At 33.3% G+C, this 27,701-nt stretch overlaps 1 protein-coding gene across 1 annotated transcript; it reads left to right on the top strand.

Moving 5' to 3' along the window:
- Positions 1-8,181: 8,181 nt before the first annotated feature.
- On the top strand, positions 8,182-21,424 carry LOC115991831 (ubiquitin carboxyl-terminal hydrolase 7-like). The gene is made up of 18 exons (XM_031115775.1): positions 8,182-8,297; positions 10,137-10,282; positions 10,586-10,621; positions 10,713-10,820; positions 13,146-13,246; positions 13,374-13,500; positions 14,149-14,208; positions 14,298-14,365; positions 14,658-14,708; positions 17,340-17,448; positions 17,981-18,069; positions 18,287-18,356; positions 18,596-18,676; positions 18,787-18,882; positions 18,970-19,018; positions 19,143-19,262; positions 20,760-20,834; positions 21,106-21,424. Exons 1-18 carry the CDS (start codon positions 8,288-8,290, stop codon positions 21,159-21,161), a joined length of 1,452 nt encoding a protein of 483 aa, XP_030971635.1. The 5' UTR covers positions 8,182-8,287; the 3' UTR covers positions 21,162-21,424.
- The last annotated feature ends 6,277 nt before the right edge of the window (positions 21,425-27,701 follow it).

Genomic DNA, 27,701 nt, shown 5'->3' on the forward strand with positions numbered 1-27,701 from the left:
AATTATAATTTAGTGATTTACCCTTTTGATTGGACTTTCATCAAAATTTAGTTTATCAATTGTGATGTTTTTACCATTAAAATAAAACTATTAGGTTTTTATTCATATTAGCAAACTTTATTATTTTACACAAACTAATAGGTTACCTGTGATGCACTAACAAAGATACTAACAAAGATATATGTATTTTGGTAAAGTATTGACGGTTGTATAAGAAATTAGGGGTTCAATTTTAAATTACACAAAAAATTTATTGGTGTATTTTTTTTTTGTTAAACTAATTGATTTCTTGGTCTGATGACAAAAAGTTATCATCAACGACGGATATCATATGTTAAAACTCTCTAAAAAAATTAGGAATAAATAATCATATTGGGTTTTTTTTTATATAAGATAAAATAAAGGAAAACTACTTATAGTGGAACATAAGGAAAACTATCATGTTAAAACTTTTATTAAAAAGAATAATAAAAGGCATAAAGTATTAATTCAACAAAAATATAAGAAGTCGAACATGAGAAGTGTTTTGTAAAAGACCCCAATACACATAGTATATGACAATCCTCTGAATTTAAAAAAGAAAAAAAAAAAAAGAAAATAAGAACCATCATAGGTTGTTTACACATCATTTTTTTTTCTTAATAAAATATGAAAGAATATATACAATACTTGGCCTATGGAAGTTAAAATATGAAAAAACTATATTGTTGCAATTGAGTGAAAGTTTGAAAGAGAGGAAGGCTTTTTTTTAAGAGAGTTCTAACCTATGGCATCCATTTTTAATGATAACTCTTTATTATCAGACCAAGACACTAATCAGTTTTTAGTATAAACAGAAATTGAATCTCAAATCTCTTATTCAACTATCAGAGACTTTACTAGTTGAATTAACTAAAACCTACAAAGAAGGGAAGGCTTGAGGGAACAAAAATGGTATGGAGGGGTTTTGGTGTTATGCTTTATATATATTGAGTACATACATTAAGTCAGCAATAAAAAAAAAAAAAAGTGAATTATGAGTATAATTTGTATACTTGAAATTAATATTTAAGAAATATTAACAAATAAAAAATTAATAAGAGAATTGGTAAAAAAAAAAAAAATTAAACAAACTTATATTATAATTTGTTTAATATTTTCTCAAAAATAAATTTGTTTATAGTATTTGATTGATTTATTCCAATAAAACAATCATTATATATAAAGAAACAACATTTTTGATTGGATTCAAACAACTCTAACAAAAAAAAAAAAAAAAAAAATCTTTATAGTATTTGATTGCTTTATTCTAATAAAACAACTGTTTTTTTTTTTTTTTTTGGTTGGAATAGAAACAATCGTTCTAATTGGTTTCAAATAACTCTAACAATTAAAATGTTAATTAATACAATAATATGACAGAAAATGAATAAACTTAATTTATACAATAATATGAATTGAATAAACTTGTTTCCTCCCAAATTGGGAAAATGATTTTTTTTCAGATTGTGGAAAACTTTTCCCCCCTCCTTCCCGTTCTCACTTTTTTCTATCACAACAAATAAAGGAAAACTTCAATTATCCATACTTGCCACTTGCCACTTGCCACTTGCCATACAAGTGCTAAAATAACGTGTTGTAATTCTATCTCCATCTATAGATAAAAAGAGCCAATAGGCTTATAAACAGTATTTTAAACAGTGTTTTTGGTTTGGTAAGTTTTTTTTTTTTCCTTCAAGCTCACCAATTTGGTTTGAGCTTGATTTTGTTTTTTGTTTTTTGTTTTTTTATAAAGATTTTTATATGTTTACTTTGTATTTGTAATGTAAGCTTATATTGTATATATACAAAAAGTGGCAAATATTATATACATTTGAAAATATATATATAGTACAAATTTTGCAAATGTGTATAACATTTGCCAATTTTATGTGTTTACAATATAAATTTATATTGTAAATACAATGTATATTTCTATATATAAGAAGAGTGAATGGGAAAAGTTACACTAACTTCGCTATAGTAATTTTGGTTTGTTTAATTTTCACTGTATATATATATATATATATATATATATATATGTATATGAGGGTTGTCTTGATAAATATATTAGTACCGCAACTTAGCCCCTCCAAACAAAAATTCCTAGCTCCACCCCTGCATGGACATAACATTTTTTGTATAAAAATGTTAACATATCTTGTTGTCGTCACAATATTCTCAAAACTACTAAGATGTCAATTTTTTACAAGTCAAAATAAAATATAACAAAATTATAAAAAGTATTATGAAAATGTTGTGTCATTCTGTTGTGTTTTTAGAAATTTGTTATTGGTTTAACCAATTTTGTTGAGCCAAAATTCACTATTTCACATACAATTTTCTTGAGTTGAATTTTTGTAATTTTTTTCATTGCACATCATTTTAAGTAAAAATACATAGTTTTACACACAAAAACAAAAACAAAAACTTAGGAAAAAACACTTTTCATCCTTTATGTTTGGGGTAATTTACAATTCCTCCTTAAACTTTAAAATCAAGCAATTTTTCCCTTAATATTTTGGAAAATAGCAAATATGTCATATTGTTATTCTCTCAATTAAATTCTAATAAAAGCTCATGATTCTTAAAATATTTTATTGTATAATTTCTAAATTACTCATGCTAAATTTTAACATCCTAAAATTTTTCTTCATGTATTTTGAGTTTTAGATGGTAAATTTTTTTGGAAAGTTAGAATGATGATATAAGGTGTTTTATTTATTATCTAAAAAATGTTGATTTTCTAGGTTTAAATTTTCAAAACTTATAATTTATTTAATGAAAATTTGATATGACATGCCTTTTGTTATCTGTTTTTATTATTTAATTTTCTTAGCAAGACTCAATTGTTTATTGTTGGAAAACGATGATATTCATTATCATTTTTAGAAGTTTTTAGTGAGCGGATATATTGCCTTTAGCAAGTAAATACTAAAAAAATATTATAGTAAAATAAATATTTATATGTTAAATACCTACCCTAACTTTATGGTTGATCAAAATTCTTATACAAATGAGATTAAATTTTTACGACGTAATTATCAAAATTCTTAAAATGAATGTTTCTTTTGATTAATGTAAATCTCTATGTACTTTAAAAATCAAATGATCTATATATTTGTTTTGTGATACGAATAAAATATAGAATTGACCTTAATCACTACTCTCTTTTTTTTCACGGTAAGCACATGCCTGGCACGTGCTGCCCTAACTAGTAGTGTTAATAAGAGTGATGATCGTACAAAAATTATTCAATTGCTATTTTCTTTTCACATATGGACAAACCTTTTATTTTGGTGTGAGAATCACGCGTAAGGACAAAGCTATTCTATTAATATCACAAATAAATTCTCTTTATTATTATATAATTATTCTTCATTTGTCCAAAAAAACAATTGATGTTGATGTATACTATTGCTTATGAGCTCTTGGAATAAAATCTATAGTTTCTTTTCAAAAAAGGAAAGAAAGAAAAAAATAATTAGAAAGAGGCATGATACACAATGTATATCGGATATTTCCTTGTTAAAAATGGTTGTTTTGTATGATTTAAAGACCTTCTTTGGTTGCATCGATAGTTGACTTGACCCCATTGACAGACAAAAACTAACAGTTAAAAAATATTAAATTTGGTATACAGGAACGGAACCAGGATTCATACCTGGGGGGGCCAAGCTTAAAACCAAAAAAAAAAATTATGAAAATAAAAACTAATATCTATTTCATATTCAACAAAATACTAAATACAAAAAAGTATTTCTTAAACATTTCATATTATAAAACACATCAACAAAGTATAACATATAAAATAAGTTATTCTTATTTTGTGCACGATTTTTGTTTAGTCCATATATATATATATATATATATTTTGTAGTTAAAGGGGCATGAATTTTATTTATTTATTTATTTTCTTGTAGGTCAATATCTAAATATTTTAGAGGAGGAGAGACAAATGTATATATAAAAGGGCAAATCATAATTTTTTTTTTTTTTTTTTTTTTTAAATTGGGGGGTGGGGGGCAATGGCCCCTCTCTGCCCTAGTGTAGATCAGTCCATGTTGGTATATAATTTTTATTAAAGAAATTGAGTGATGAAACTTATCAAGGATGATCATAATTTTACATAAATTTGAATACATTAATTAATTTTAATGTTATTTTCATGCATATAGTGGGAGAAGGGGAGATGGGTAATGTTGAAATTTGCAAAGATGGGGCTCCAATCTCTCGTGGGTTGGATTGCTTGATCATTTTAAAAAGGATTATTGGGGCTTTAATTTACCTTGTTGCCATTCTTGAATATGTTGCTATTAAGTTGTATTATCACATTTGAAAATCTCTCTCTCTCTCTCTCAAATGAAATTTTTTTAATTTTATTTTCTTCATATTTTTTAGTCATGATTATGAATATTGAATATGTAATTTACAAAAGCACTTCAAATGAATAAAAAATTAAAAAATTAACACATTATAACAAATACTTAATATGGTTAAACTAATTTCAGTTTGTTGTTTATGCATAATGGCAACCAAAATTTAGTATCAACAATATGACAATATGAATTACAATTATTCTAAACATTGTCAATTTAAGAATTTCTTGATTGACATTATTTTTATTCTTAACCAAACATCACAAACAAACTAACATGCTTTTACAAACTATTACTCACAAGCACTCCTAAGTCTATTACAAACACAAACACAAACACGAACAAACCCAAATCCCATTACACAAAAAAGCAAACTCTCATTACTAAATAACAAACTCACAAATAAAAAACTCACAACCCTAAACCCCCAAACATAGCCAAAGGTGTTCTCTTGTTCACACAATAGATAAATTATTAATTTACATGTACTAGTATTTTCCAATTCCAACTGAATTACCAAACTACTTTTTATAGAATCTCACTTTATGTTCTTCCAAATTTCAATAGTTTTATACCCTTCCTAATGGAAGAAGCTATTGGGCTGAAAACTTAAAACATCAGACATTTTTTAATATTGATTTCAATACACATATTGATACCAGTGGTGGTTCTAGGAATTTTGTTTAGGGGGTTCATTAAAAAAATTTAATAAAAAAAGAACTTGAATATATCAAGTTATCGACAAAAAATAATAATAATAATAATAATACATGAAGATTTACAATTTCCTTTTACAAGTATTTAAATTTTGAATTATGAGTATTTATTACCAACGTGGGTAGGTATGAGCCTGCAATTATTTTATTTTGTTAAGTTTATCTAACATTTTTATTTGTATGCAGTTTTTATTATCTATTTGTTATTGTTTTTATAAAAATATTTTAAACTAAATGACTAAACTAAACTCATTGGTTTTGTATTAATTATTGATGCACACAACCACACTCATTCATACATGAAATTATACACTAATGTTTACTTAACCAATCAAATGCTTGGACAATCACTAATTTTATGATTTTTTTTCTTAAATTTTACTAACTTTATAACAAAAAGTTATTATAACATGATAACAATACACACCCATATAACAAACCATCTCTATTTCCTAATTATTAAATTATATAAATTTATATTATATTTATATTGTACACACAAACATCCACACACATCATAATTCACACAAATAACATTATAACAAAAAGTAATTCACACAATCAATATTAGACACACTCACACACATAATATAAATTTATAAAAAATAATGACACTTACAATTCATAAACACTTATTCTTTATTTTTAGAGTTAAAAATACTTATAATAAAGGTGTGCAAAATTTAAGTCAGAGTATGCAAAAATATTTTTAAGAAAAAATTATAGTATTAAACTAACAATTTTATATATATATATATATATATATAATTTAAACTAATAATGTAACACCGCCCCTGATTGGTACTTATTTAATAATGAATAAACTCATATATTTTATTAACAAATATAACCCAAAACTATGTCAAAATAAAATTTGTAGCTAATTTAAAACACAAAATTTGGTGTAAAATTAATATATTCATACCTCATAAATTAAAAGTTACGATTTTTACATTGATAGAGAACATGGAAAAAATTATAAAGGAGAATTACGTTTTAAACCCTGTAATTTAGTGGTATAACCAACTAATCTTATAATTTCAAAAAGTTCAAAATTAAACTATGTGGTTAAAAAAAACCCCAAAAAAACTCTTTAATTTCAAAAGTTCAAATTAAATCTTATAGTAAAAAAATAAAAAAAAATTAAACCACAAGATTTAAAAATGAATGAATCTATAGTTGTGATTTAACATAGATTGAAAAAATTTGTCATATTTTAAAATTTTAAAATAAATTTTGAATAGAAGAACTTTTACAAAATACAAATAGTAGTCAATTAAACAAGTTTTCAAGCTAGTTAAATACGCCTATAAACCTATGTAGGGGCCAATTATCTAGAAAGTACTATTAAAACTGTATGAATTAGGTCTATGGCCTAATCCGAGGATATTAACTAGTCTAAGGATGATCAAATAAATTTATAATGGGAATGGTAAAGAAGAAGAAGAAATAAAGATTGAATATGATAGTCCAAAATACATTTAAGGAGAAAAGTCATATCGGAAATGGAGATCCGAGGTCAGTAAGAATGTCTTATCATCTTGGACACTCTTCAAGGTTGCATCACGGTTAAGAATCGGATATTGGATAAAGGATAAGTAAAGGGAGGCATCAAATATCTACAAAAGCTGCTACATCCACATTAAATGCCTTCCAACTAACTCTCTGTCTTCATTAATGTGGAGATGATACCTGAACAGTGGCCAAGCAGCCTTACAGCTACTAGTTTATGGTTCTGGTAGGTGTTGGATGGGACAAGAAGAAGTTCCTAGAATCTAACCTACATGTGTATGGTAGGGATGATACCAAGATGGTAGTATATAGCATGGAAAGATGGCCTAAAAGTGGGGATTGAAAAGAAATAAAAAAATCTTTGTAATAATACTGTGAACTTTTGGAACTTTGTTCATAAACAAGATATTATAACATAAGCTCCTTAGGTCGTGCCGAGGACAGACTTTCTTACCTTATTTGTGTTTAATAATCTTAAATTAGCAACTTTTATTGTCTTTCTTCTGGAGTAAAACTAGTTCTTTTACCCACGCTCTACAAATTCATTGTTTGGGCTTGTTGGGCTAAAACCCAATCCTATACTGGGTCCAATCCAAATTCAGCCCTTACAACCTAAATTCATAAATCGTAAGTTAAAAATTTTGATTTTTATATTAATAGAGGAAAAAAAAAAAAAACGAGGGATTACATTTTAAACCTTATATTTTAGGGGTATAACAAATTAAATCTTTTAATTTCAAAAAGTAACACATTAGTCACAAAAAGAGTAACACTTAAATTATGGGGTTTTATAAAAAAGTAACAAATATAGAACCCTATAGTTTCAAAAGTTCAAATTAAATCTTAAAGTTTTTTTAAAAAAAAACCACAAGATTTAAAAATTTTGAATGAAATTATGGTTTTGAATCTTGTGAATTAACATAGGCTTAAATAATTTGTCATATTTTAAATTCCAAAACTAAATTTTGAATAGAAGAGAATGTTTACAAAATATAAAGAGTAAATTACAAATTTCACCCTTAAAGTTTAGAGTTGTTTGGATTTTACATATTGGGGTTTTAGAATTTAGATTTTATTTCTTCAAGTTTTGGGGTGTTTGAATTTTACACCCCATCGTTTCATAATTTGAATTTTACCTCTTAAATTTTAGGGGTGTTTGAATTTTACTCCCTAAATTTTGGGAGTGTTTTTGGATTTTAAACCTTGAAGTTTTAGAATTTGGGGTATAAAATCCAAACAGTTCGAAACTTCGAAGTCTAAAAATCCAAATATCCAAAATTTTAGGAGGTAAAATTCAAAATCTGAAATGTTAGGATGTAATATCAAAAAACCCCAAAACTTTAAAGTAAAATCAAAATTTTAAAACTTCAGGTATAAAATCCAAATCCAAAAATCTAGAAATATAATTTGTAACGTGCCAAAATACAAACAGCAATAAATTGGATAAGTTTTCGGGGCACAGAAATCGGCCCATAAACCCGATTTCGAACCGCAATAGCACCAAGATAAAAAAAGGGGTCGGGTCGGCTTGTCCTCTATAAAAACACAAAGTAGAAAGCCACAGAAACATGTTGTTACTTGCCCCTCCATCAAGCTAAGCACTTCAGAAAATCCGAGCCCTCTCAATCTCTCGATCTTTTCAAGACTCGAAGCTTCTCAGCCATGATTACAGGTCAGTGACTCTCTCTCGAGCTCGATTCTCAATCTGCTTTCATTTGAATTTACCACTACAGTTTTTGAAGCTTTTTTTGCTCGCTAATGTTATGTTCATGGTACAAATAGAGATTGATTAATGGGTTTTTATTGAGTTTTGCGATTTGGGTATTCTTCGAATTGTAGATTTATGACATGGGTTTTGAGCATTTTGTTTGTTGATGTTGATTTTTTGTGTGGAAATAGTTTGAGCTTCATTTGTGGAGATTTTTGGATTTTAAGATTTGGGTTTGTAGCAACTTGTTGATTTGTTATGTGTGTCGTTTAGGATTTGGGTAATAAACGTGTTTGTGGCACCTCGGTGCTTTGGTGAATGTTTATGACAGTGGGGTTTTTGAGATATAGATGATATATACTTGTTGAAGATTTGAACTGTTGTCTAGTAGTGAGAAGAAACCAGTTTTAGTAAGCTCATTATTTGCGCCGGGTTCGAATTCCAAGGTAGTCAGAAGTTCTAACAATGAACTTAATCTGGGGTTGTTATGGAGGCAAAGCAACTGAAATCAACTAGACTACAATGGAAAATTCTTTCCGTATTAACTGTAAAGGCCCCAACTCACTTGTTTAGGTGGTTGGGTTCAAAAGTTCACGTATAGGGGTAGCATTAGTTTGTGTGCTCTAAGCAACTAGTTGGTGTTGAAATGCTTTTAGGACTACCATATTTGTAGTTGTTAGTTAGTATTGTACAATATATGTATCATATTGTAGGTACGTATTCACCATGCTCATATATCAAATGATACATAGATGTGTATCGTATGAATTATATGTATCCAACAATACACATACATGTGGGTTTAAATTGGGTTTTTTGTTAAATGTGTTTCAACTCAAGTCCAACAAGTTTTTGAAACACAAAATTACTGGGCTGCTTGAATGAAAACAATAAAATAATATATCCTTAATTTGTTTTCCCCTCTCTCTCTTTTACAAATCTTGGACCGGCACACTTGACACTTCAATTTCACATTTCTGAAACTTCTTTTCTATAAATGACAATATGAATTCTTTTCGTTTTTGTTATTATTGATATAAGTCCAAGAATCTTGAATGCCAAGAAGAGATATAAAAAAAAGTTATTGAAATAAAAGAATAAGCCAAGATAGTAAATGTCGGAGATGACAAAGATGGACAAGAAGAAGATTTCAATGATGAATGATTTTGCAAGATGATGATAGCATTGACTTTAAGCATGGAGATGAAATTGTTTAGGCAAAATGATGAGAAAAAAATTATTTTAGCTTATATATCATGGATCATCACTTTTGAGTTTGACCAATTTTAATGTGGATGTTATTATGTTATAAATATATTTTAATTTGCCAAGAGCTTTGTAGCCAAACTGGTACCTCATGGTGTTTTTAACTGGGACATCTAGGGTTCAAATTTTTCCACCCCCATTGTAACTATTGAATTATCAATAAATATATCTTAATTTGATTTATTTAGTTAGCCTTGTTAAATATTATTGCGTAACTTGATAATTAAATTAGTCATTAGATGAATGTGTTCCTAATTTATAATAAATTTACCTTTTGTATATGTACATCTAATTTTGTATAATAAATTTTATGATGCGTTTGTCTATATTACAATACACAACACAACAAAATGAAAAATCGATTCATGATATGATTCATATTTGGACAACTATAGTTGTTAGCCTAACACCTTGTTTTCTAAATAGTGAATAAGTATTGATCACTTGGATTAGGAAGTCGAGGGTTGAAGTTTGATTTAATTTTTGCTTCTTCTTTTTTTCCAACATTTTTGACAATTGCAACGTTTCTCTTTATAGTGAGTGTAAAATGGCAAAAAGAGCTATTTCAAGCTGTGGAAATTGATACTAGCCAGCCTGCCTATGTCTTCAAGTGCCAGTTGTATGATCTAACTGGGGTTCCTCCTGAAAGGCAGAAGATTATGGTTAAGGGTGGTTTACTGAAGGTAAGTAGATGCCTTTGTAGATGTTGCTTAAAATTGATCCATATCTTGATTTGTTCAAATATAATGCATCATACGGTAAATCTGCAATAAATTGCTTTTCACGCATGATTGAAATTTTCAGTAAAATAGTTTTTTATTTTATTTATTTGTAAGTCAGACACACACCTGCTGAGACTTGAACGCATGACCTGTTCAGCCTTGTTCTTATAAAAGGAGGAGGCGATGTTAAGCTAGAGCTCATTAGCAACCTAATAAAAGCAGCTTTTAAATTCTCAATCTAAGTTTCTTATTTGGATAATGCAGGATGATGCAGATTGGTCGACATTAGGAGTAAAACAGGTGCTTTTACTTTCATGGTGACTTTGTTACAGATTTTAATTCTACATCTATATTTTGTTCTTATGTGGTGCGCTGCATTTATTTTTTCTAGGGCCAAAAATTAATGATGATGGGAACTGCAGATGAGATCATTAAAGCTCCAGAGAAGGGCCCTGTTTTTATGGAAGATCTTCCAGAGGATGAGCAAGTGGTTGCTTTGGTACAGTTCATGACTCTACGGTTCTAAATTCTGCATGTTTTTTTTCAATAAGTAATAGAAAGTCTGCACATGTATTATTAAGAAGTTGAATATTTAAATATATTTGAGCTGTTACAGCAGTGCCATTGTGTAAATGGATAAGTTTTTTGTTGTTTGATCTCATTCTATAATCACCATATGCTTCAGCCTCATGCTAGTTAGGACTTCAGAATAATATACCATTGCATTCCTTTTGTACATCAGTCAGGAAAAGCAAATTAAACATGATTTTAAATTGTAAAATTTATTTGTATTGTTAATGATAGCTTTCAATCATGAATATTGTGGATCTCCCTGTGTACTTGGGTGTCTCTCTCTCTTTGATATCAATGAATCTTTTTTACTTATCAAAAAAAAAAAAAAATCATGAATATTGTGGATCTGTGACCAAAGGGAAAAAAGGTTAATTGAAATCTAATATTAATTTTTAGTTAATTATTTTAGGTGATCTTCTCTTCAAAATTTTGATAAGTAATGAAAACTTAGTCTTTATATGAAAATATAAATTACAAGCTGACACCCAAGTACATAGGCAGTGTACTACATGAGGCTAGTGCCCTCAACAAAAGGAACACGTATCTAAGAACTATACCATCAAAGAAAAAGAAAGACCACTCATCATGGACATCCAAACATACAAGGAACCTAAGAAAATACACATCGAAGTCCAGCATGGAGTGTTCTGACTCAAGAAATGAATTGAATTCATGGGATCAAACAAAATAGAGTATTAAGGTGTTTTTTCCCTTTGATAATGTCCCTACATGGAGAACTTACAGAGAGATTTTCTTTGGAGTGGTATTAGTGGTGATTCTAAATTTCACCTGGTGAAATGGGCTAAGGTTTGCAAGCCAATGCAGGTTGGGGGGCTAGGTATTAGATGATTGAGGAGTTTTAACTCTGCCTTGTTGGGCAAGTGGTTGTGGAGGTATGTTTTAGAGACAAATGAGTTATGGAGGAGGGTTATTGAGGCGAAATATGGGAATGTTTGGGGTGGTTGGTGCACAAAAAAGGTGACCAGTGCGTATGGTGTTAGCCTTTGGAGGTTTATTAGAAGTGGCTGGTTGAACTTCTCTAAACTACTATAGTATGATGTGGGTGATGGTACTAGAGTGAAGTTTTGGAAGCATGTGTGGTGTGGAGATTGTACTCTCAAAGAGGCTTTTCCAGAACTTTACTGTCTGAGTAGGGCAAAGGACTCTTTAGTGGCGGAGGTTATGTGTTGGTTTGGTGGGAGTATTCATTGGAATTTTTAGTTTCGTTGTTCACCGCGGGATTGGGAGGAAGACTCCTTTGATCATTTTATGGTCATTGTTTACCCTTCTTAAGTGCGGGGGGTTGGCCCTGACAAGGTTTGTTGGAAGCCAGCAAGAAGTAGAGCTTTTGAGGTTAAAGGTTTTTAGCTCTCTTTTTACCCTCCTACTCTTTCTTTCCCTTGGAGGTTGGTGTGGCAATTGAAGGTGCCTCCAAGGGTGGCTTTCTTTTCACGGTCAGCTTCTTTAGGTAAGGTTCTTACAATTGATAACCTTCGCAAAAGGCGTATTATTGTTCTTGATTGGTGTTTCATGTTTAAGAGGTGTGGGGAGTCGGTGGATCATCTTCTGCTTCATTGCCCCGTAGCATTTGAGCTGTGTTCTTTGGTGTTTTGTTTGTTTGGACTTCATTGGGTTATGCCTCATAAGGTAATTGAGTTGTTTGGGAGGCATCATAATATAGATTTTTGGAGACTTGTGCCGCATTACTTGATGTGGTGTACTTGGAGTGAAATAAATGCTAGATGCTTTGAGGGATGTGAGTGGTCCTTGCTAGAGATTAAGTCATTTTTCTTACATACTCTCCTTGTACGGAGTGTGGCTCTATCGCATTTTTCTTGTTTTTCCCTTCCTATTTTACTTGATCATTGTAATTTTCTTTCTTGATTTTTGCCCCCATAGTACATCCCAATGAAATCGGGTTGGCTATTTTTTTTCTTAGTAAAATTTTTCGTTACCTATTAAAAAAAAAAAAAAAGTCCCTACATAATATAGAAGGATATAGTGATGCTTAATTTAGGCTGGGCTTGTCCTATTCAGCTTAAAAATCATTACACACGGTGCCTATTATGGCACATCCTCTGGCCCACTCACATTTTATGGTGAGGTCTCGGGTTCAATCCTGTGTGAGTGTGACTCTGTGAGTCGTGTATTTACCTATGAATTTTTTTTTTGTTCTTTAGTTTTAAAATCAAGATATTATTTTCCTGTGTCTTATGGTTTGATCCTCAGCCCATGTCGTTTCTGTTTCCAGGGTCACAGTGCTGGTCTATTTAATTTGGGAAACACCTGTTACATGAACTCCACAGTACAATGTCTGCATTCTGTTCCAGAGTTGAAGTCAGCTTTGATCCAGTGAGTTCTCTTCTTCAGTTAATCAACTTTAATTGTTTCAGAATTTGTTTTGTGATTGTTGTTTTTATGGTTAGTGTGCATGCCCTCTTTTGCTACTAAGATGTATCAGTTTGTAAACTTTCATTAGGTATTCACATTCTGGAAGAAGCAACGATGTGGATCAGACTTCTCATATGTTGACCATAGCGACACGTGATTTATTTAACGAGCTTGATAAAAGTGTCAAGCCTGTGGCTCCAATGCAATTTTGGATGGTTTGTTCTCTGATTTAACTCTTCCATTTAATGTTGCACCTGTTTTATCTCCTTTACAAATTGAGGTTACTTGTTAGAATACAATAATCCAGGTGTAGTGTCATGGGATTTTGCAGAAAAATCTTTAGCATTAATCAGAAATATTTTGAATGGCATATTTTTATTAAAAACATAAAGGTAGCACATACATTCACTGCTATATATCTGAGCCCAAGGCTTCATCCTTGAGAAGATGGCACTTTGTCCACCGAAAAATTTAGTTAATGCTTGGATTCAAAATGAAGAAGGATGATTTCCTTGATTTTTCATGTGATATAAATTCTTGTTCTATAGGTTCTAAAATTGTCTCAGTCCATGCTTGCTTTGTACTATTCTATTGCTATAGTCTAAACCATTGCTCATTTAACAATAATAGTAAATTTGTATTGAATTTGTCTTCCATCTGAGATTTACGAGTTCATGAATTACTTAAATGACCATTTAGGTTTACTTTGGTGGTTTTTGATGTTCACCAAAATCAGCAAAGCTGGGCTTCTTCACAAAAACTACTTTTGGCAAACTAAATCTCAATGATTGGTTTGCTACAGCATATTTTATACTGGTACTGGAGGGAGACATATCATGTTCGTTTGTTTCTTATGTTTGCAGGTTTTGCGTAAAAAATATCCTCAATTTGGCCAGCTGCATAATGGTGTCTTCATGCAACAGGTCTTGAATTACTTTCATCTAATTGTAAAACTGTGTTACTGATTTGATCTGTTAGTAAGTTGATCTTTTAAATTTTAAACATGTAACAGGATGCTGAAGAATGTTGGACTCAACTTTTATATACACTCTCTCAATCTCTTAGTTCAACTGGTTCTAGGTATTCTTCTTTTTACCTGGTAGCATGTAAGTACTACTATGTAGGCCCGTGGGTATGTCTCAGAACTGATATTACCTACAAAAAAGTCTACTATAGATTATTATGTATACAAACTTCCAGTGCACACCCTCCTCTAAAATTATTTTATAGTTATTTTCAGTTAGAACTACCACTGAGCAGTTTCTTCCTTAGCACTCTGATCCTCTTCTGTTTCATGAGCATTTATTTCCTTGCTTATTTCTGTTTTATTTTTCAGTAGTTTAACGTCATCATATATGACATTCACTTGCAGTGAAAATCCTGACGCCATGAAGGCTCTCTTTGGCATCGAGCTTGTTAGCAGGTAGTTATGTTTTTCATTATTTCATAATTAACACTGGTTTGAAGTAGTAGTCTTATTTTAATTATTATTAATTTTATATGTGGAATTACATGGTTTGTCCTTCCATTGTTGCTAATTAATTAGAGAAGACACTGAGTGTTTGGATGTGTGTAAAGTCAAGATGTGCTTCATTTTATACATCTCATCTTTTCCTGTTTTCATTCCTTATTGGCACTTCCTTTTTGACATACCATTACAGACCTGCTTCAATTTTGTGAATTTTCCCTTGGAAAACACGTTTCATATTGGTGAAGGCCTGTGTATTTAGCAACTCTCTGACTATAGTCAAATCTTAATAGTTGGATTTGAGTTTTATCTATCTGGTGTATTCAGGATGGTGACTGAATCTCAACCAGCTCAAATTCAGATTTGATTTGGATCTTTTTCTGGTTAATTCAGAGTCTTATGTGGTGCTTCTGCCAGTAAAAGAGAATATCCGTCATCTTGTGATCATTTTGTCTATTGTTTTAATTCTGTACTTTGTTTGCATTAGAGTAAAGATGAAGATCAAAGAGTGTTAGTCAAAGAAAGCAGATTAAGGAGAGATGGAAAAATTCTTTTCATAAAGTTTTTAATGGAAATGATATGAAGATTGGAGCGATTTGGGTAACCCAATGGAGGATAGAGACTGTAGATTTGTTCGAAGAATTAGGATGACGGAGGTAAAGGATGCATTAAGGAGGATGAAAATGGGAAAAGCCCTAGGACCAGATGAAATTCCCAATGAAGTTTGGAAGTGCTTTGGCGAGGTGGGTGTATGCTGGTTGAAAAACTTTTTCAATAAGATCTTAAGTGCTAACAAAATTCCTAGTGGGTGGAGATTACTGTTGTCCACATACGAGCAGCACTATGACACTTTGGAAAGAGTGATTGAAAATAGGTTAAGACGTGAAACAACAATATCAAAGAATCATTTTGGTTCATGCTAGGACGATCTATCATGGAAGTTGTTTTCTTACTTAGACGTTTGATGGAAATATAGAGAGGCTCGTAAAGATCTTCATGATCTAGAGAAAGCATATGATAGGGTCCCTAGAGAGGTTATTTGATGGGTTTTGGAAAAGAAAGGAGTTCTCCTAAAGTATATAAAGTTGATTTTGGATATGTAGGACAAAGTTGTAACTAGTGTGAGAGCAAGTGGAGGAATCACAAGCAAGTTTCCTATCACTATAGGTTTGTATCAAGGATCAGCATTAAGTCCATATTTCTTTGTACTAATGATGGATGAGTTCACTAAATCGATCCAAGAGGAAGTCCTGTATTTTTTTGTAGATGATATAGTTTTAGTGGATGAAATTAGAAGTGGTGCTAATGCGAAGTTAGAAATTTGGCGAGAAGCATTAGATTCTAAAGGCTTTTGATTAAGTAGGACTAAAACGGAGTGCATGAAATGTAAGTTTAGTAAAAGTAGAAAAAAAAAAAAAAACAAAGGGGCGGTAATACTTTTGATAAGTAATAAGGATTTATTGATATCAAAGAAAGAGACACTTAAATACACAGGGAGAATACAGGGATATACAATCAAATACAAAAGTTACGTAAATCAAGTAAATCAAGAATTGGAAAGAAAGATTGGTTTCTCAATGCTAACTAGTCCAATAAGGTTCTTAAAAAGAATAACTTGAGATCTGGCATGGTTCTCTCATTATCTTCAAAGCACTTGCTATATCTTTCCCTCCAAAGATACCACATCAAACAATGGAGAACAACAATCCATATATGGCCATTTTGATGATGAGGACCTTGCCAGCATGCTAAGCTCAACAATAGACTTTGGCATAACCCAACTTACTCCAAATAAACCAAAACCATAGACCACAGATCCGTAGCAATTGGAAGGGTGGTAAGACTTGATGGTCAGGAGATGCCAAAGAGTGACAATTTTTGATATCTTGGATAAATAATTCATAAAATATAGAGAGATCGAAGAGGATGTGAATCATATGATAAAAGCATGGTGGATGAAGTGGAGAAGCACATCAGGAGGAGTGTTGTGCTAGTGGAAATACATTGGAAAAATAGGATTCGAAATGATGAAATTCACTTCAAGATAGGGGTAGCCCCTATTGATGAAAATATGAGGGAGTGTCGCTTAAGATGGTTCAGAGGAGATGACTAACGCTAGTATGAAAGAGTGAGTTGGTCCAAGTTGAGTGAACGAAAAAGGTAGAGAAAGACCAAAAATCACATTAGTAGAAGTATTAAAAAGTGACATGTCAATTAAGGGATTAACAAAGAGCATGACTTTGAGATAGAATAGAATGGAGGAAAAGAATACATATGGCTGACCCTAACTATTCTATCGAGAATTCATAACCAATCCCAAAATTTTGGTACTAAGGTTTTGTATGTTGTTGTTTGTTTGCATGTAAGTGAAGATTTTTGTATGTTGTTGTTTGCATGTAAATCAAGATTCTTGCTTGCTTGATGCATGATTGGCTTATTGACGACCATAGCTAGTAAATACATTAATGGTATAGGCATCATTTTATGATCCATGGACTTTGTGTTGTTCTTCTGTTCAGTTTTAGTAAGCTTGAAAAGTTTGATTATTATTTTGTATGAATATGTAATTTGTGCTGGTGGGGCCAGGGTGCATTGTCAAGAAAGTGGTGAAGAAAGCTCAGAGACAGAATCGGTTTATTCACTTAAATGCCACATATCACAAGAGGTGAACCATTTGCATGAAGGACTAAAGCATGTAAGTAGTATCATCCAGTTGTGAAGACGTTTTGTTCTCTCTCTCTCTCTCTCTTTTGGGGTGTAAGGGCAGAACAAATATCTGATTAAGGATTACAAGCTTCTTATGTTTTCTTTCAACATCAATGTTGTTATTGTTTGTGCATTTTGACTAGCATTTCCTAATAACAATGGCCTTTGTACCAATTGGCATTTTCAGCTCTCATAAGTTTGAGGCGATGGGTGGTTCAGGTGATGGTTTATAATCCCTGAATTTGTAACATGTCATGGTACCTATTTGCGTGTTACTAACTTAACCAATTAATCTCTAGTATTTTGTTTGCATCTGCTTTTCTATGACAAGAATAATTTTCTAGCTGTGAAGTTTGTAATATTAAACTTACACCATGTTATTCAAATCTGACATTTTCATATTTCTTTTATAGATTTTCAAAGGGAAAAAAAAGAGTTTCTCAATTGGTTATTCTAACAATGAAAATGTCCTTTCAAAACTACAGCATTGGATAAGCTTATGATTTCACTTGCTTGTGTAGGCTTTAAAATCAGAATTGGAAAAGGCTTCCCCTTCCTTGGGGCGTAGTGCAATTTACTTGAAAGAGTCTCATATCAATGGCCTGCCAAGGTACAACTTGCTTCTTCTGATTTTTATGAATTATTCTTTTTTTGCCCTTTATAGCATGAAAAGTTCCACCATGTGGCCTCATAGGATCCAACCTTAAGGATCTTCCCATTTAATGGATGACTTAAGCTGTAGGGTGTTTCTCTACCTTTTTTTTTTTTTTTTTGGTGTTGGTTTATCTAAATTCATGCTGCTGATGTAACTTTGATTTTTTCCCAAGGTACCTGACTGTTCAGTTTGTGCGTTTTTTCTGGAAGAGGGAGTCAAATCAGAAGGCCAAAATTTTGCGGGTAATTGCAGTTTCCTTCTTTCATTATATGTTGCACTACAGAAGTTGAATTTGTCACTTTCATATCATTGTGGAAATTTAACAAAACATTCTTTGAGATGATTACCTTGTGGGGCTCAAATATGAGAGTACACAGTACATGCTGTGTCTTGCCTTCTTTCATTAGCATTCACCGCTCTTTATCTTTGTGAGAAGTTTTTACAGTGTTAATGTTTCTTAAAATTTGTTCACTTATTTCAGAAAGTGGATTATCCTTTGGAGTTGGATATTTATGATCTGTGTTCGGATGATCTCCGCAAAAAATTGGAAGCTCCTCGCAAGGTTTTTGCTTGCCTTTGGCTTTGATGAACTTTAAAGTTACATCTCCATTTCAAAAATATTTGATTGCTTTGTTGTGTTGGACATTTTCATGTATATTTTTTAAAATTTAGATCCTAAGGGACGAGGAAGGTAAAAAGCTTGGTTTGAAAGCTAGCGAAAAGAGCTCTGGTTCTAAAGACAATGATGTCAAGATGTCTGATGCAGAGGTGACTACACAACCTATCCATACAAACACACAAACATGTATCTCTTTCTCGTTACAAAATTATCTCATGCCTCTTCTTTGCACACAGGGATCATCAAATAGAAGTGGTGAACCATCTATAGCTACGTCTGAAGAAGGTATCAACCTAAAATGTCCATGTTAGCTGAAATTAGGGAGTCTACTGTAGATTTCATGTGAGTTTTTGGAAGTCCAGTGCATGTGGTCCCTCCTTTTCACTGTTTGACTGATACTATAATGCAGGTGTTCCATCCGATAGCGGAACACAAATGACTGGAATTTATGATTTGGTTGCTGTGCTGACCCACAAGGGTAGGAGTGCTGATTCAGGACATTATGTTGCTTGGGTCAAGCAAGAAAGTGGTCAGTTCTCTAGACTTGACTATTTAGTACTTACTTCCATGTACTTACTACCTCATGTGCATAGGATGTTAGGATGTCTACATAAGATAACCTAAAGAATTACAAAAATGTGAACTACAATCGAAACGAAAGAGAATCGATGAAATCTACAATAGAAAGAGTATTAAGGATCTAGAACATAGAAAGAGTGAACATAGGCTGTTAGGATGTATACATATGACAACTTAAAGAACTACAAAAAATGTGAACATCAATTGAAACGAAAGAGATTCACTGAAATCTACAATAGAAAAAGAATTATTAGGGTCTAGAACATAGAAAATATATTATTAGGATCTAGAACACTAGACCATTCAAACAATGATCTAGTGAAAATACCTATGAGCTCCTACCTCAAATGGCACTTCCTCTTGTAAAATCAAGGTGGAAGTTAGGTTGTAGGTTCAAAACGCCACTGGTTGCATGTCTAACTATTAAAAAAACAATGATATAGTGAAAACTACTTCATACAAACCACTAAGCCTTCCATATCTTCAGAAGTATGATGATTCTTCTTTCTTCACAATGTCCACGACATGCATAAGCAGGCTCGATTCCAAATACAATAAGACTATTTATCAAACTAATCTCTCCAAGTAGACAAATGATCAAGAGCCCTGCTCAGCAAAGCCCACTGAACTGAAAACACACAAAATATAGGTGCATGAAACATGCAATGTTGCAAGGCAACAAAAAATAATCCTGTCTCCCCCCCACTGCATCTACAAATGCAATACCAATGTACTAGATAATTCCTCTCTTAATGAGATTATCACATGTAAGAATCTTTCTCCAAGCTGTTGTCTATACAGAGAATGCAACCCTTTTTAAAAGCTTCAAACACCAGATGCTTTTCTAAAGGGAAGCATGCATCACCCAGGCCTTTCAAAGCCACATAATATGAGTGAACGTCAAACCTACCATTGCCATTTGCCATTTTCTTTATATATATATAAAGAAAATGTTAAAACATTTGCTTCAGAAAAAGATATTATATCATCAGCAAACAGAAGATGGGAGATTAATGAGCTCTTAGTTGACTCATTTCCTACTCAAAAGCTTGATACATAGCCTTACCCTAGACCTCTCACCTACATTCTGCTCAAAATCTCTATAACAAGAATAAAACTAAAAGCAATAGTGAAAGGGGATCACCTTGTCTAAATCCTCCGGTGGTGCTATAGAAACCCAAAGGAGTGCCATTGACCATCACAAAAAAGTTCACTGTGGTTATGCATGTTTGAATTCAAGACCTTCATTTTTTCCCCCAAATCCATTCTACTTATTAAATAAACATTTCACCCCTCCGGTGTACGTGGGCATTTTCTTTTTGATCAATAAATTTTTGTTACTAATAAAAACAATTATTAAATAAACATTCCCAATTCACTTGGTCATAGGCTTTTTCAATGTCTCAATACAAGTTTTCAACTGATGAGCAACTGTTGTTGGTCGCAGGCAAATGGATTGAGTTTGATGATGACAGTCCAATCGCACAGCGGGAGGAAGACATCACAAAACTGTCTGGAGGAGGTAAGTTGCAGTCAAATTTGAACTTTTATGATTGCTTGATTTTAGCTTGCCTTAAGACAAGTGCAGAATGACAATATAACTGACCTATCCCTGCAGCTTTTATTTTATTTACCCTTTGATTGTCTAATGTCCATTTTTTTTTTTTTTTTAATGGTTTTGCTATACAAGTGCCCCTATGAAAATCATGCTACTGTTGCCATAAACTTACCAGCCACCCCATCATTATAGTCCTTTACCAATGCTGAAATTCTAATTTTTATTTTTGTTACAGGTGATTGGCATATGGCTTATATATGCATGTACAAGGCCCGCGTTCTCCCTAAGTAATCTTTCTCTGTCTTTTAGCCTCATTGATGAGGTACCTTTTAATTTAAATTTCAGAGGGATTATTTTATTAGATCAAGGATTGTGAAATGAATAGGAATTACAGATTTCTGTGTTGTATCATTGGTGTTGGTTAAAAAATGTGTGTTACCGACCTTCAATGTGAGGGTGTGATTTAAATTATTATTTTTTTTATAATTGAATTTTAGACCAAAGAAAAAAAGTTTCAAGTTATCATGTTTCACTCAAAATAGTGTGACCTAAGAGATGCAGTGTTGTTCATTCTGCAAAAAAATATGGTTTAAATATATGAGACTTTCTCTAAAGAGTAAAATTTAAGTACAGTTCCCTTAGTGCTATACCTTAGGTTGCCCAGTTAAATTCAACCATGTGGTTTCATTTGACCAACATGGTTGAATTTTATTGTTATTAAAAAAGAGAACATTGTTTTTATTATATTTGTCAATACTATTAGAGAACCTAAGGTGTAGCATTCTCTAAAAATCTCCTGGGCGTTAGCCCCTACTTAGCACCTAGAGTTCAAAAAGGTTCAAGCAAATCTTTAAGATTTTCTTATTTTGAGAGTATCTGACTCATACCTATAACCAAGCTCATATTTGATCAATGTGGAACTTCGATTACTAGCGTGCCAATAGCTTTATAGTTTTGGTCAGATGAATGTTTTTGAGGTCATCAGCTAAAGTAGCTTGTTAGTTCAATTCTTTTTCTGGGAGGGGACAAAAGAAGAAATTTTTTTCCTTTAATGGGTTAAAAGCCCACGGTGGATGTTGAAGGTATCTTGGGGCGCCGATAATTGGGAAACACAAAACTTGAAGCCGGATATGTGAAGCAACATTTGCTCTTTCTACCCCCCCCCCCCCCAAAAAAAAGGATAAAAAACAAGGAAAGGAAAATGAAGCAACGTTTGCTCTTATATTTTTTAGCCACAAGTAAATGGGGCCAGAATATTATCTATATGCAATTTTGGGTTTGAATCATTTCAACATGACGAAAGGAATTGTGGGTATTAGTGGGTTTTAAAAAAATAGTTTAATTGGTAAATTTTTTTGCAGTAAATAAGGGATATAAGTGTGAAACTTATTAACAAGAACAAATTCATTGGTGTTTGATTTGATTGACAATAAGAAGTAATTATCATAAAATTGACACCATAAATTCAAATTTTATTGTGTTCCAAAAATTTGTAATAGAGTAAACTACGCTCTTGCAGGGACATCTACAGAGAAATTCCCTCATTTTCCCTTTTTATTGTTTAGTTGGATAATATATTAATATTTGATGATGTTTTTACCCCAAAAGAAAAAGAAAAAGAAAAAGAAAAAGAAAAAAAATGTGCCGTTTAATAAATTAGCAATTTGGCTTCGACTCAGGGTTATTAATTATGCCTGTAGCTTACTGAATTAGGAGGATAAACGACTTGTAGCTGGAGCATGATACAAAAAGTTGCTCTTCCTGTTGGAGTTGACGATTTGCCGTTAATGCAAAGTTCAAAAATGTTGAATAAAGATTTGTTAGAGCACTGGAATGCAAACTTGAATTTATGGTGTCATCTGCATTAGCAAACTTGAATTCCAGCCCACCCGTGCTGATGGAAACCAACCCCTGTAGGCTTATGCAGATGAATAGGCCTTTCAAATTCCAATCCTTTTGGCTGTCCAACCCCTCCTTTCCATCTGTTATAAATCAGGCATGGAGACAACCAAGAAACCTTAGGGAAGCTATTGATAATTTTGCAACTCAAGCCAACATGTGGAACAAGAATCACTTTGGCAATATCTTTCACAAAAAAAAGAGAATCATGGCTCGACTTAATGGGGTGCAGAGGGCTATGGCCAATCAGCCATCATCCTCGTTAGTTTTGCTGGAAAATCAACTTTTGAAGGAGTTGGAGGTTGTCCTAGAGCAAGAAAAGGATCTGTGGGCCCTTAAATCCAGAATTAACTAGATGATTTTAGGGGATAGAAACACCTCTTTTTATCATGTTTTAACACTTGCTCGTAGGAAAAGAAACAATATTACTGTAATTAAGAATGAGGTGGGGGAATGGCTGACCAAGGAAAGGGAAGTGGCCAACCACATCAGAGAAGGGTTTTTGAAGCTTTATATTACTTCCTAGGAGGCAGCAACCTGGGAAATAAATCACAACCAACACTGGCAAACCAAGCTATCTAACGAAGAGAGGGATAGTATAAGTCATATGGTATCAGATGAGGAAATTAGAACTGCCCTCTGGTCTCTAAAAGCCTTTAAAGCTCCTGGTCCTGATGGCCTACACGCTGGTTTCTTTCAGAGGTTTTGGCTCACTGTGGGGGGATCGGTCAGAGAAGAGGTGCATTCGGTTTTCAGGGAGAAAAAAAATTCCAGATTATCTTAACAGAACCAGCATTGTTCTCATTCTGAAAATTTAGGGGCCAGAAACTATTGGTAACTACCGGCCCATAAGTCTTTGTAATGCTGTGTACAAGACAGTTTCCAAGATCATAGTTGGCAGAATCAGACCTTTTTTAGACCAGCTCATCTCTCCTTGTCAGGCAGCCCTTGTTCCAGGGCGAAAGGGGGTGGATGATGCGATCATTGTTCAGGAGATAATTCACACTATGGGGAAAGCTAGGGGAAATTGTGGTTATATGGCCCTAAAGATCGATTTAGAGAAGGCATACGACAAACTAGAATGGAGCTTCATTAAGGGTATGTTGAGTAGGTATAATTTTCCTGAAAATCTCTCTGAGCTCATTATGAGCTGCATATCATCAGTGTCGACCTCTCTGTTGTTTAATGGGGGGAGTCTCGAATCTTTTCGGCCTTCGAGAGGCATAAGGCATGGAGACCCTCAATCCCCATACAATTTTATCTTATGTATGGATTTATTGGGTCAACTCATTCAAGAAAAATGCGAGGCTAAAGTTTGGTGTCCGGTTAAAGCCTCGAGGAGTGGCCCAGCTTTTTCCCACCTTTTCTTCGCCGATGATTTAGTTCTCTTTGCTAAAGCCAACGCAAAGAATTGTATTGCTGTAAGGGAGGTTCTCGATACTTTTTGCAATCTCTTCGGGCAAACAGTGAGTGAAGCTAAATCTAGGGTCTATTTCTCCTCGAATGTAGACCAAGATGATAAGGAAGCCTTTAGTGACATTCTTGGTTTCCCATTAGATGGAGTGCTTGGGGAAGTACTTAGGTTTTCCCATTAAGCACTGTGGAGACAACAATCAGGATTTTGGGTTTGTGTTGGATAGAGTGAAGAACAAGCTTGCGGGTTGGAAAGCTAGCCTCTTATCCATGGCAGGGAGGAAAGTGTTGATTCAAGCTTCTTCATCAGTAATTCCAACATATGTCATGCAAAGCAACTTGCTGCCTAACAAGGTTTTGGATGGTATTGATAGGGTGAATAGGAATTTCTTGTGGGGTTCAGTTGAAAACAAGAGGAAAATGCATTGGGTGGGCTGGAATAAGGTAACTAGACCCAAAGAAGAAGGGGGTTTGGGGCTTCAAACAACTAAAGGTAGGAATACAGCACTCCTGGCCAAGCTAAGTTGGAGATTCCATACGGAGGACAAGGCTCCTTGGGCGAAGGTGTTAAGGTCGAAATACTGCAATCACCAGAGGCTAAATTCGAGAAATGTGGATAAGCTTCCTAGCTCAAGAATGTGGAAAGGGTTGTTGAAAGGGGAAGAAACCTTTAGGAAAGGGACCAAATGGCTGTCGGGATTCGAAAACAAAATGGCTTTTTGGTATGATAATTGGTCTAATCTTGGTCCCTTAAGAAACATCATTCATGGTCCTTTGACTCTGGAATCATCCAAGCTGAAAATCAAGGATGTGGCGGATTACACAGGTAGTTGGAATTGGTCTATAATTCAAATGGAACTCCTGGAGGAAATCATTAGTGAGCTTAAAGCCACTCCCATCCCTCTCTCTAGTAGGTTGGAAGATAGATTGGTCTGGAAGTGTTCTCCCAAAGGTGCCCTTGATCTTAAAAGCGCTTATGGGTTAGCCACTGAGCCCATGAGGGTTATTCCTTTTAAAGGGAGCTGGATTTGGAAGTTGAAAATCTTGCCAAGAATTCAAGCTTTTGTGTGGAAGTGTATGCATCACAGCATAGGGATCAATCAATGCCTTTTGGCAAGAGGAATGCAAATTGAGACTAATTGTTCCCGTTGTCACAGTGAAGTGGAGTCTATTTTACATGCTTTGCGTGACTGTCCCTTAAGTAAAAGTGTTTGGTATCAGCTAGGGAGGCAAACATCAGATTCCATTTTCTTTACCCAGAATTTGCATGACTGGTTGAATACCAATGCTACCTCAGGTCAACAACACACATCAGGTCAGATTCCTTGGAACCTTGTCTTTCTCTTTGGAATTTGGCTACTCTGGAAAGGTAGGAATTAGCTCATTTTTAACAACAAGAACCAGAATCCAAACTTGGCAAATGAAATTGCTGACCGTGCTTCAGAGTACCATTTTTGTGCAAATAATTCTTTAGAAAAAAAAAAGTTTGGTTTTGAAGAGTGTCAAATGGGAAAAACCGAGGTATGGCTGGTTAACTTTGAACATAGATGGTTCGGTTGTAGGAAATTTTGGGGTAGCTGGAGGAGGAGGTTTGATTAGAGATACCAATGGTGAGTGGGTCACGGGCTTTGCAAGAAGGATTGGGAAAACTTCTAGCTTCTTGGCAGAACTATGGGCTCTCCGTGATGGGCTTTAACTTTGCTTACAAATCCAAGCCCAAGCTGTGCTTATTGAACTGGATTCGAAAACCATTGTGGATGCCTTTAATTCACAAGGCTACTCAAACACTATTGTCTCTTCTATTATGGAAGATTGCAAGCACATGATTACCCAGATTCCCCAAACACGTTTTAGACATATTTACAAAGACGCTAATAAATGTGCAGATTATTTAGCTAAAGTAGGCACCTCTATTGAGGGTGATTTTATTGTTTTTCACAGTCCGCCTGTGGACTTAGTATTTTGGAGGCTGATGCCAACGGGTTGCATGTAAACAGGCTCTGTCCTGACCCTTAATTTGCTGTTTAGTTTTTTTTATTCAATTCCAGTTTACCAAAAAAAAAAAAAAAATGCGAAATGTTTAGAATTTGGCACAGCAAAAATTCACTAGCACTAGATGTTTCAAATGCCAAATAACTTTGGCATTTGCTACAGTATTGTTCTACTTTCGGAATGGTACAAACACCAAATGCTAAAACTTTTAATGTTTTTTTTTAAACTTTTCTCTCTCATCTCAACAGATCTGTGTGTGTGTGTGGTTCTCTTCTCTTCCTCTCACTCTCACTTTCAGCCATGCCTCTAGCCTTTCCACACCGCCGACCTTCCCACTTTGTCCACCATACCACGCTACTGACTCGCACGTCATTTGGATCTCTAAGCTTCGGATCTCTCTCTCTTGATCGGTGTGGTAGTTTGGGTCAATACCGAGCGATAGTTCTAGGTTGTGCCCCTTTTTTTGTGTGGTTGTGGGGTGGTTTATTTTGGTTATTGATATGGGGGTTTTTTTTTTGGGTGGTTGTGGGCTTATTTTGATGCGTTGGGCGGTGGTTGTGGGCTAAATTTGGTGGTTATGAGTAAGGTGGCTGGTGGTGGTTGGGGTGTTTAGTGGTGGTTAGTTATTTTGTGGTAGTGGTGGCTTGTGGTGATTGATTTGCAGCAGTGGTGGCTTGTGGTGGTAGGGGGTTTAGATCTGATGGTGGTGGGCTATGGGTGATTATGTGCTTTAGTTATTTTATTTTATTTTTAATGTGGGTGATGGTGGAGGTTGGTGGTTTTGGGTGGTGGTCGATGGAGGTAGGTTGGTGGCTGGTTGATTTTGGTATTTTTTGGTAGTTTTAGTGGTTGTTGATGGTGGTAGGTTTGCAATTGAGGTGGTGGTGGACTTTAAGTGTCTATTTGAGAACAACTTATTTAGTTGAAAATGAAAACTTTTTGTTGAAAGTACTGTAGATAAAACTAAAAGATAGCTGAAATAGTACAGTGAGACCCATGAATAGTATCAAAAGTACAATGAGACCCAAGAATAGTAGCAAAAATAAGCTGAATAGTAAAAAAAACTAGTTTTTTAAACTAATGCCAAACGCACACTAAACTTACAATTTTTAAATTATTATTATTATATCGTATGAGGTTTTTTTAAAGGTTATTTTAATGTGATGAATCTTGAGATAAAAGATCTGATGTAGGGTGAATTGTAAAGTGATGTGTTTAAATAGATAAAGTAGTTTTTTAATGTTTAAAAATAGATTTTTTTTACAACAATTGATACTGATGCTCTTACCACCCATCAACGACTATCATTACCATATTTTGTGGGTCAATTACTTATTATTAGAACCACACAATCAATTAATCCCAACGAATGAGTACTATCAAATTATCATTGCCAAGAGCCTTGTATTTAAATAGGCACTTCATGACATTTCTAATTTTCACGGTTCAAATTCTCCTTCTCTCTTACCTCGGATATGGTGAATGAGTACTATCACTAGGAGGCCAAGGGGGAAAAAAAGAGAGAGA

Source organism: Quercus lobata, chromosome 5 (genome assembly GCF_001633185.2).
Source record: "Quercus lobata isolate SW786 chromosome 5, ValleyOak3.0 Primary Assembly, whole genome shotgun sequence".
In the NCBI taxonomy this organism is placed as follows: domain Eukaryota; kingdom Viridiplantae; phylum Streptophyta; class Magnoliopsida; order Fagales; family Fagaceae; genus Quercus; species Quercus lobata.

Coding starts and splice junctions, on each gene's coding strand:
- LOC115991831 (XM_031115775.1), top strand. Junction 17,449..17,980: donor TGCATGAAGGACTAAAGCAT/GTAAGTAGTATC, acceptor TTGCTTGTGTAG/GCTTTAAAATCAGAATTGGA. Junction 18,677..18,786: donor AATTGGAAGCTCCTCGCAAG/GTTTTTGCTTGC, acceptor TTTAAAATTTAG/ATCCTAAGGGACGAGGAAGG.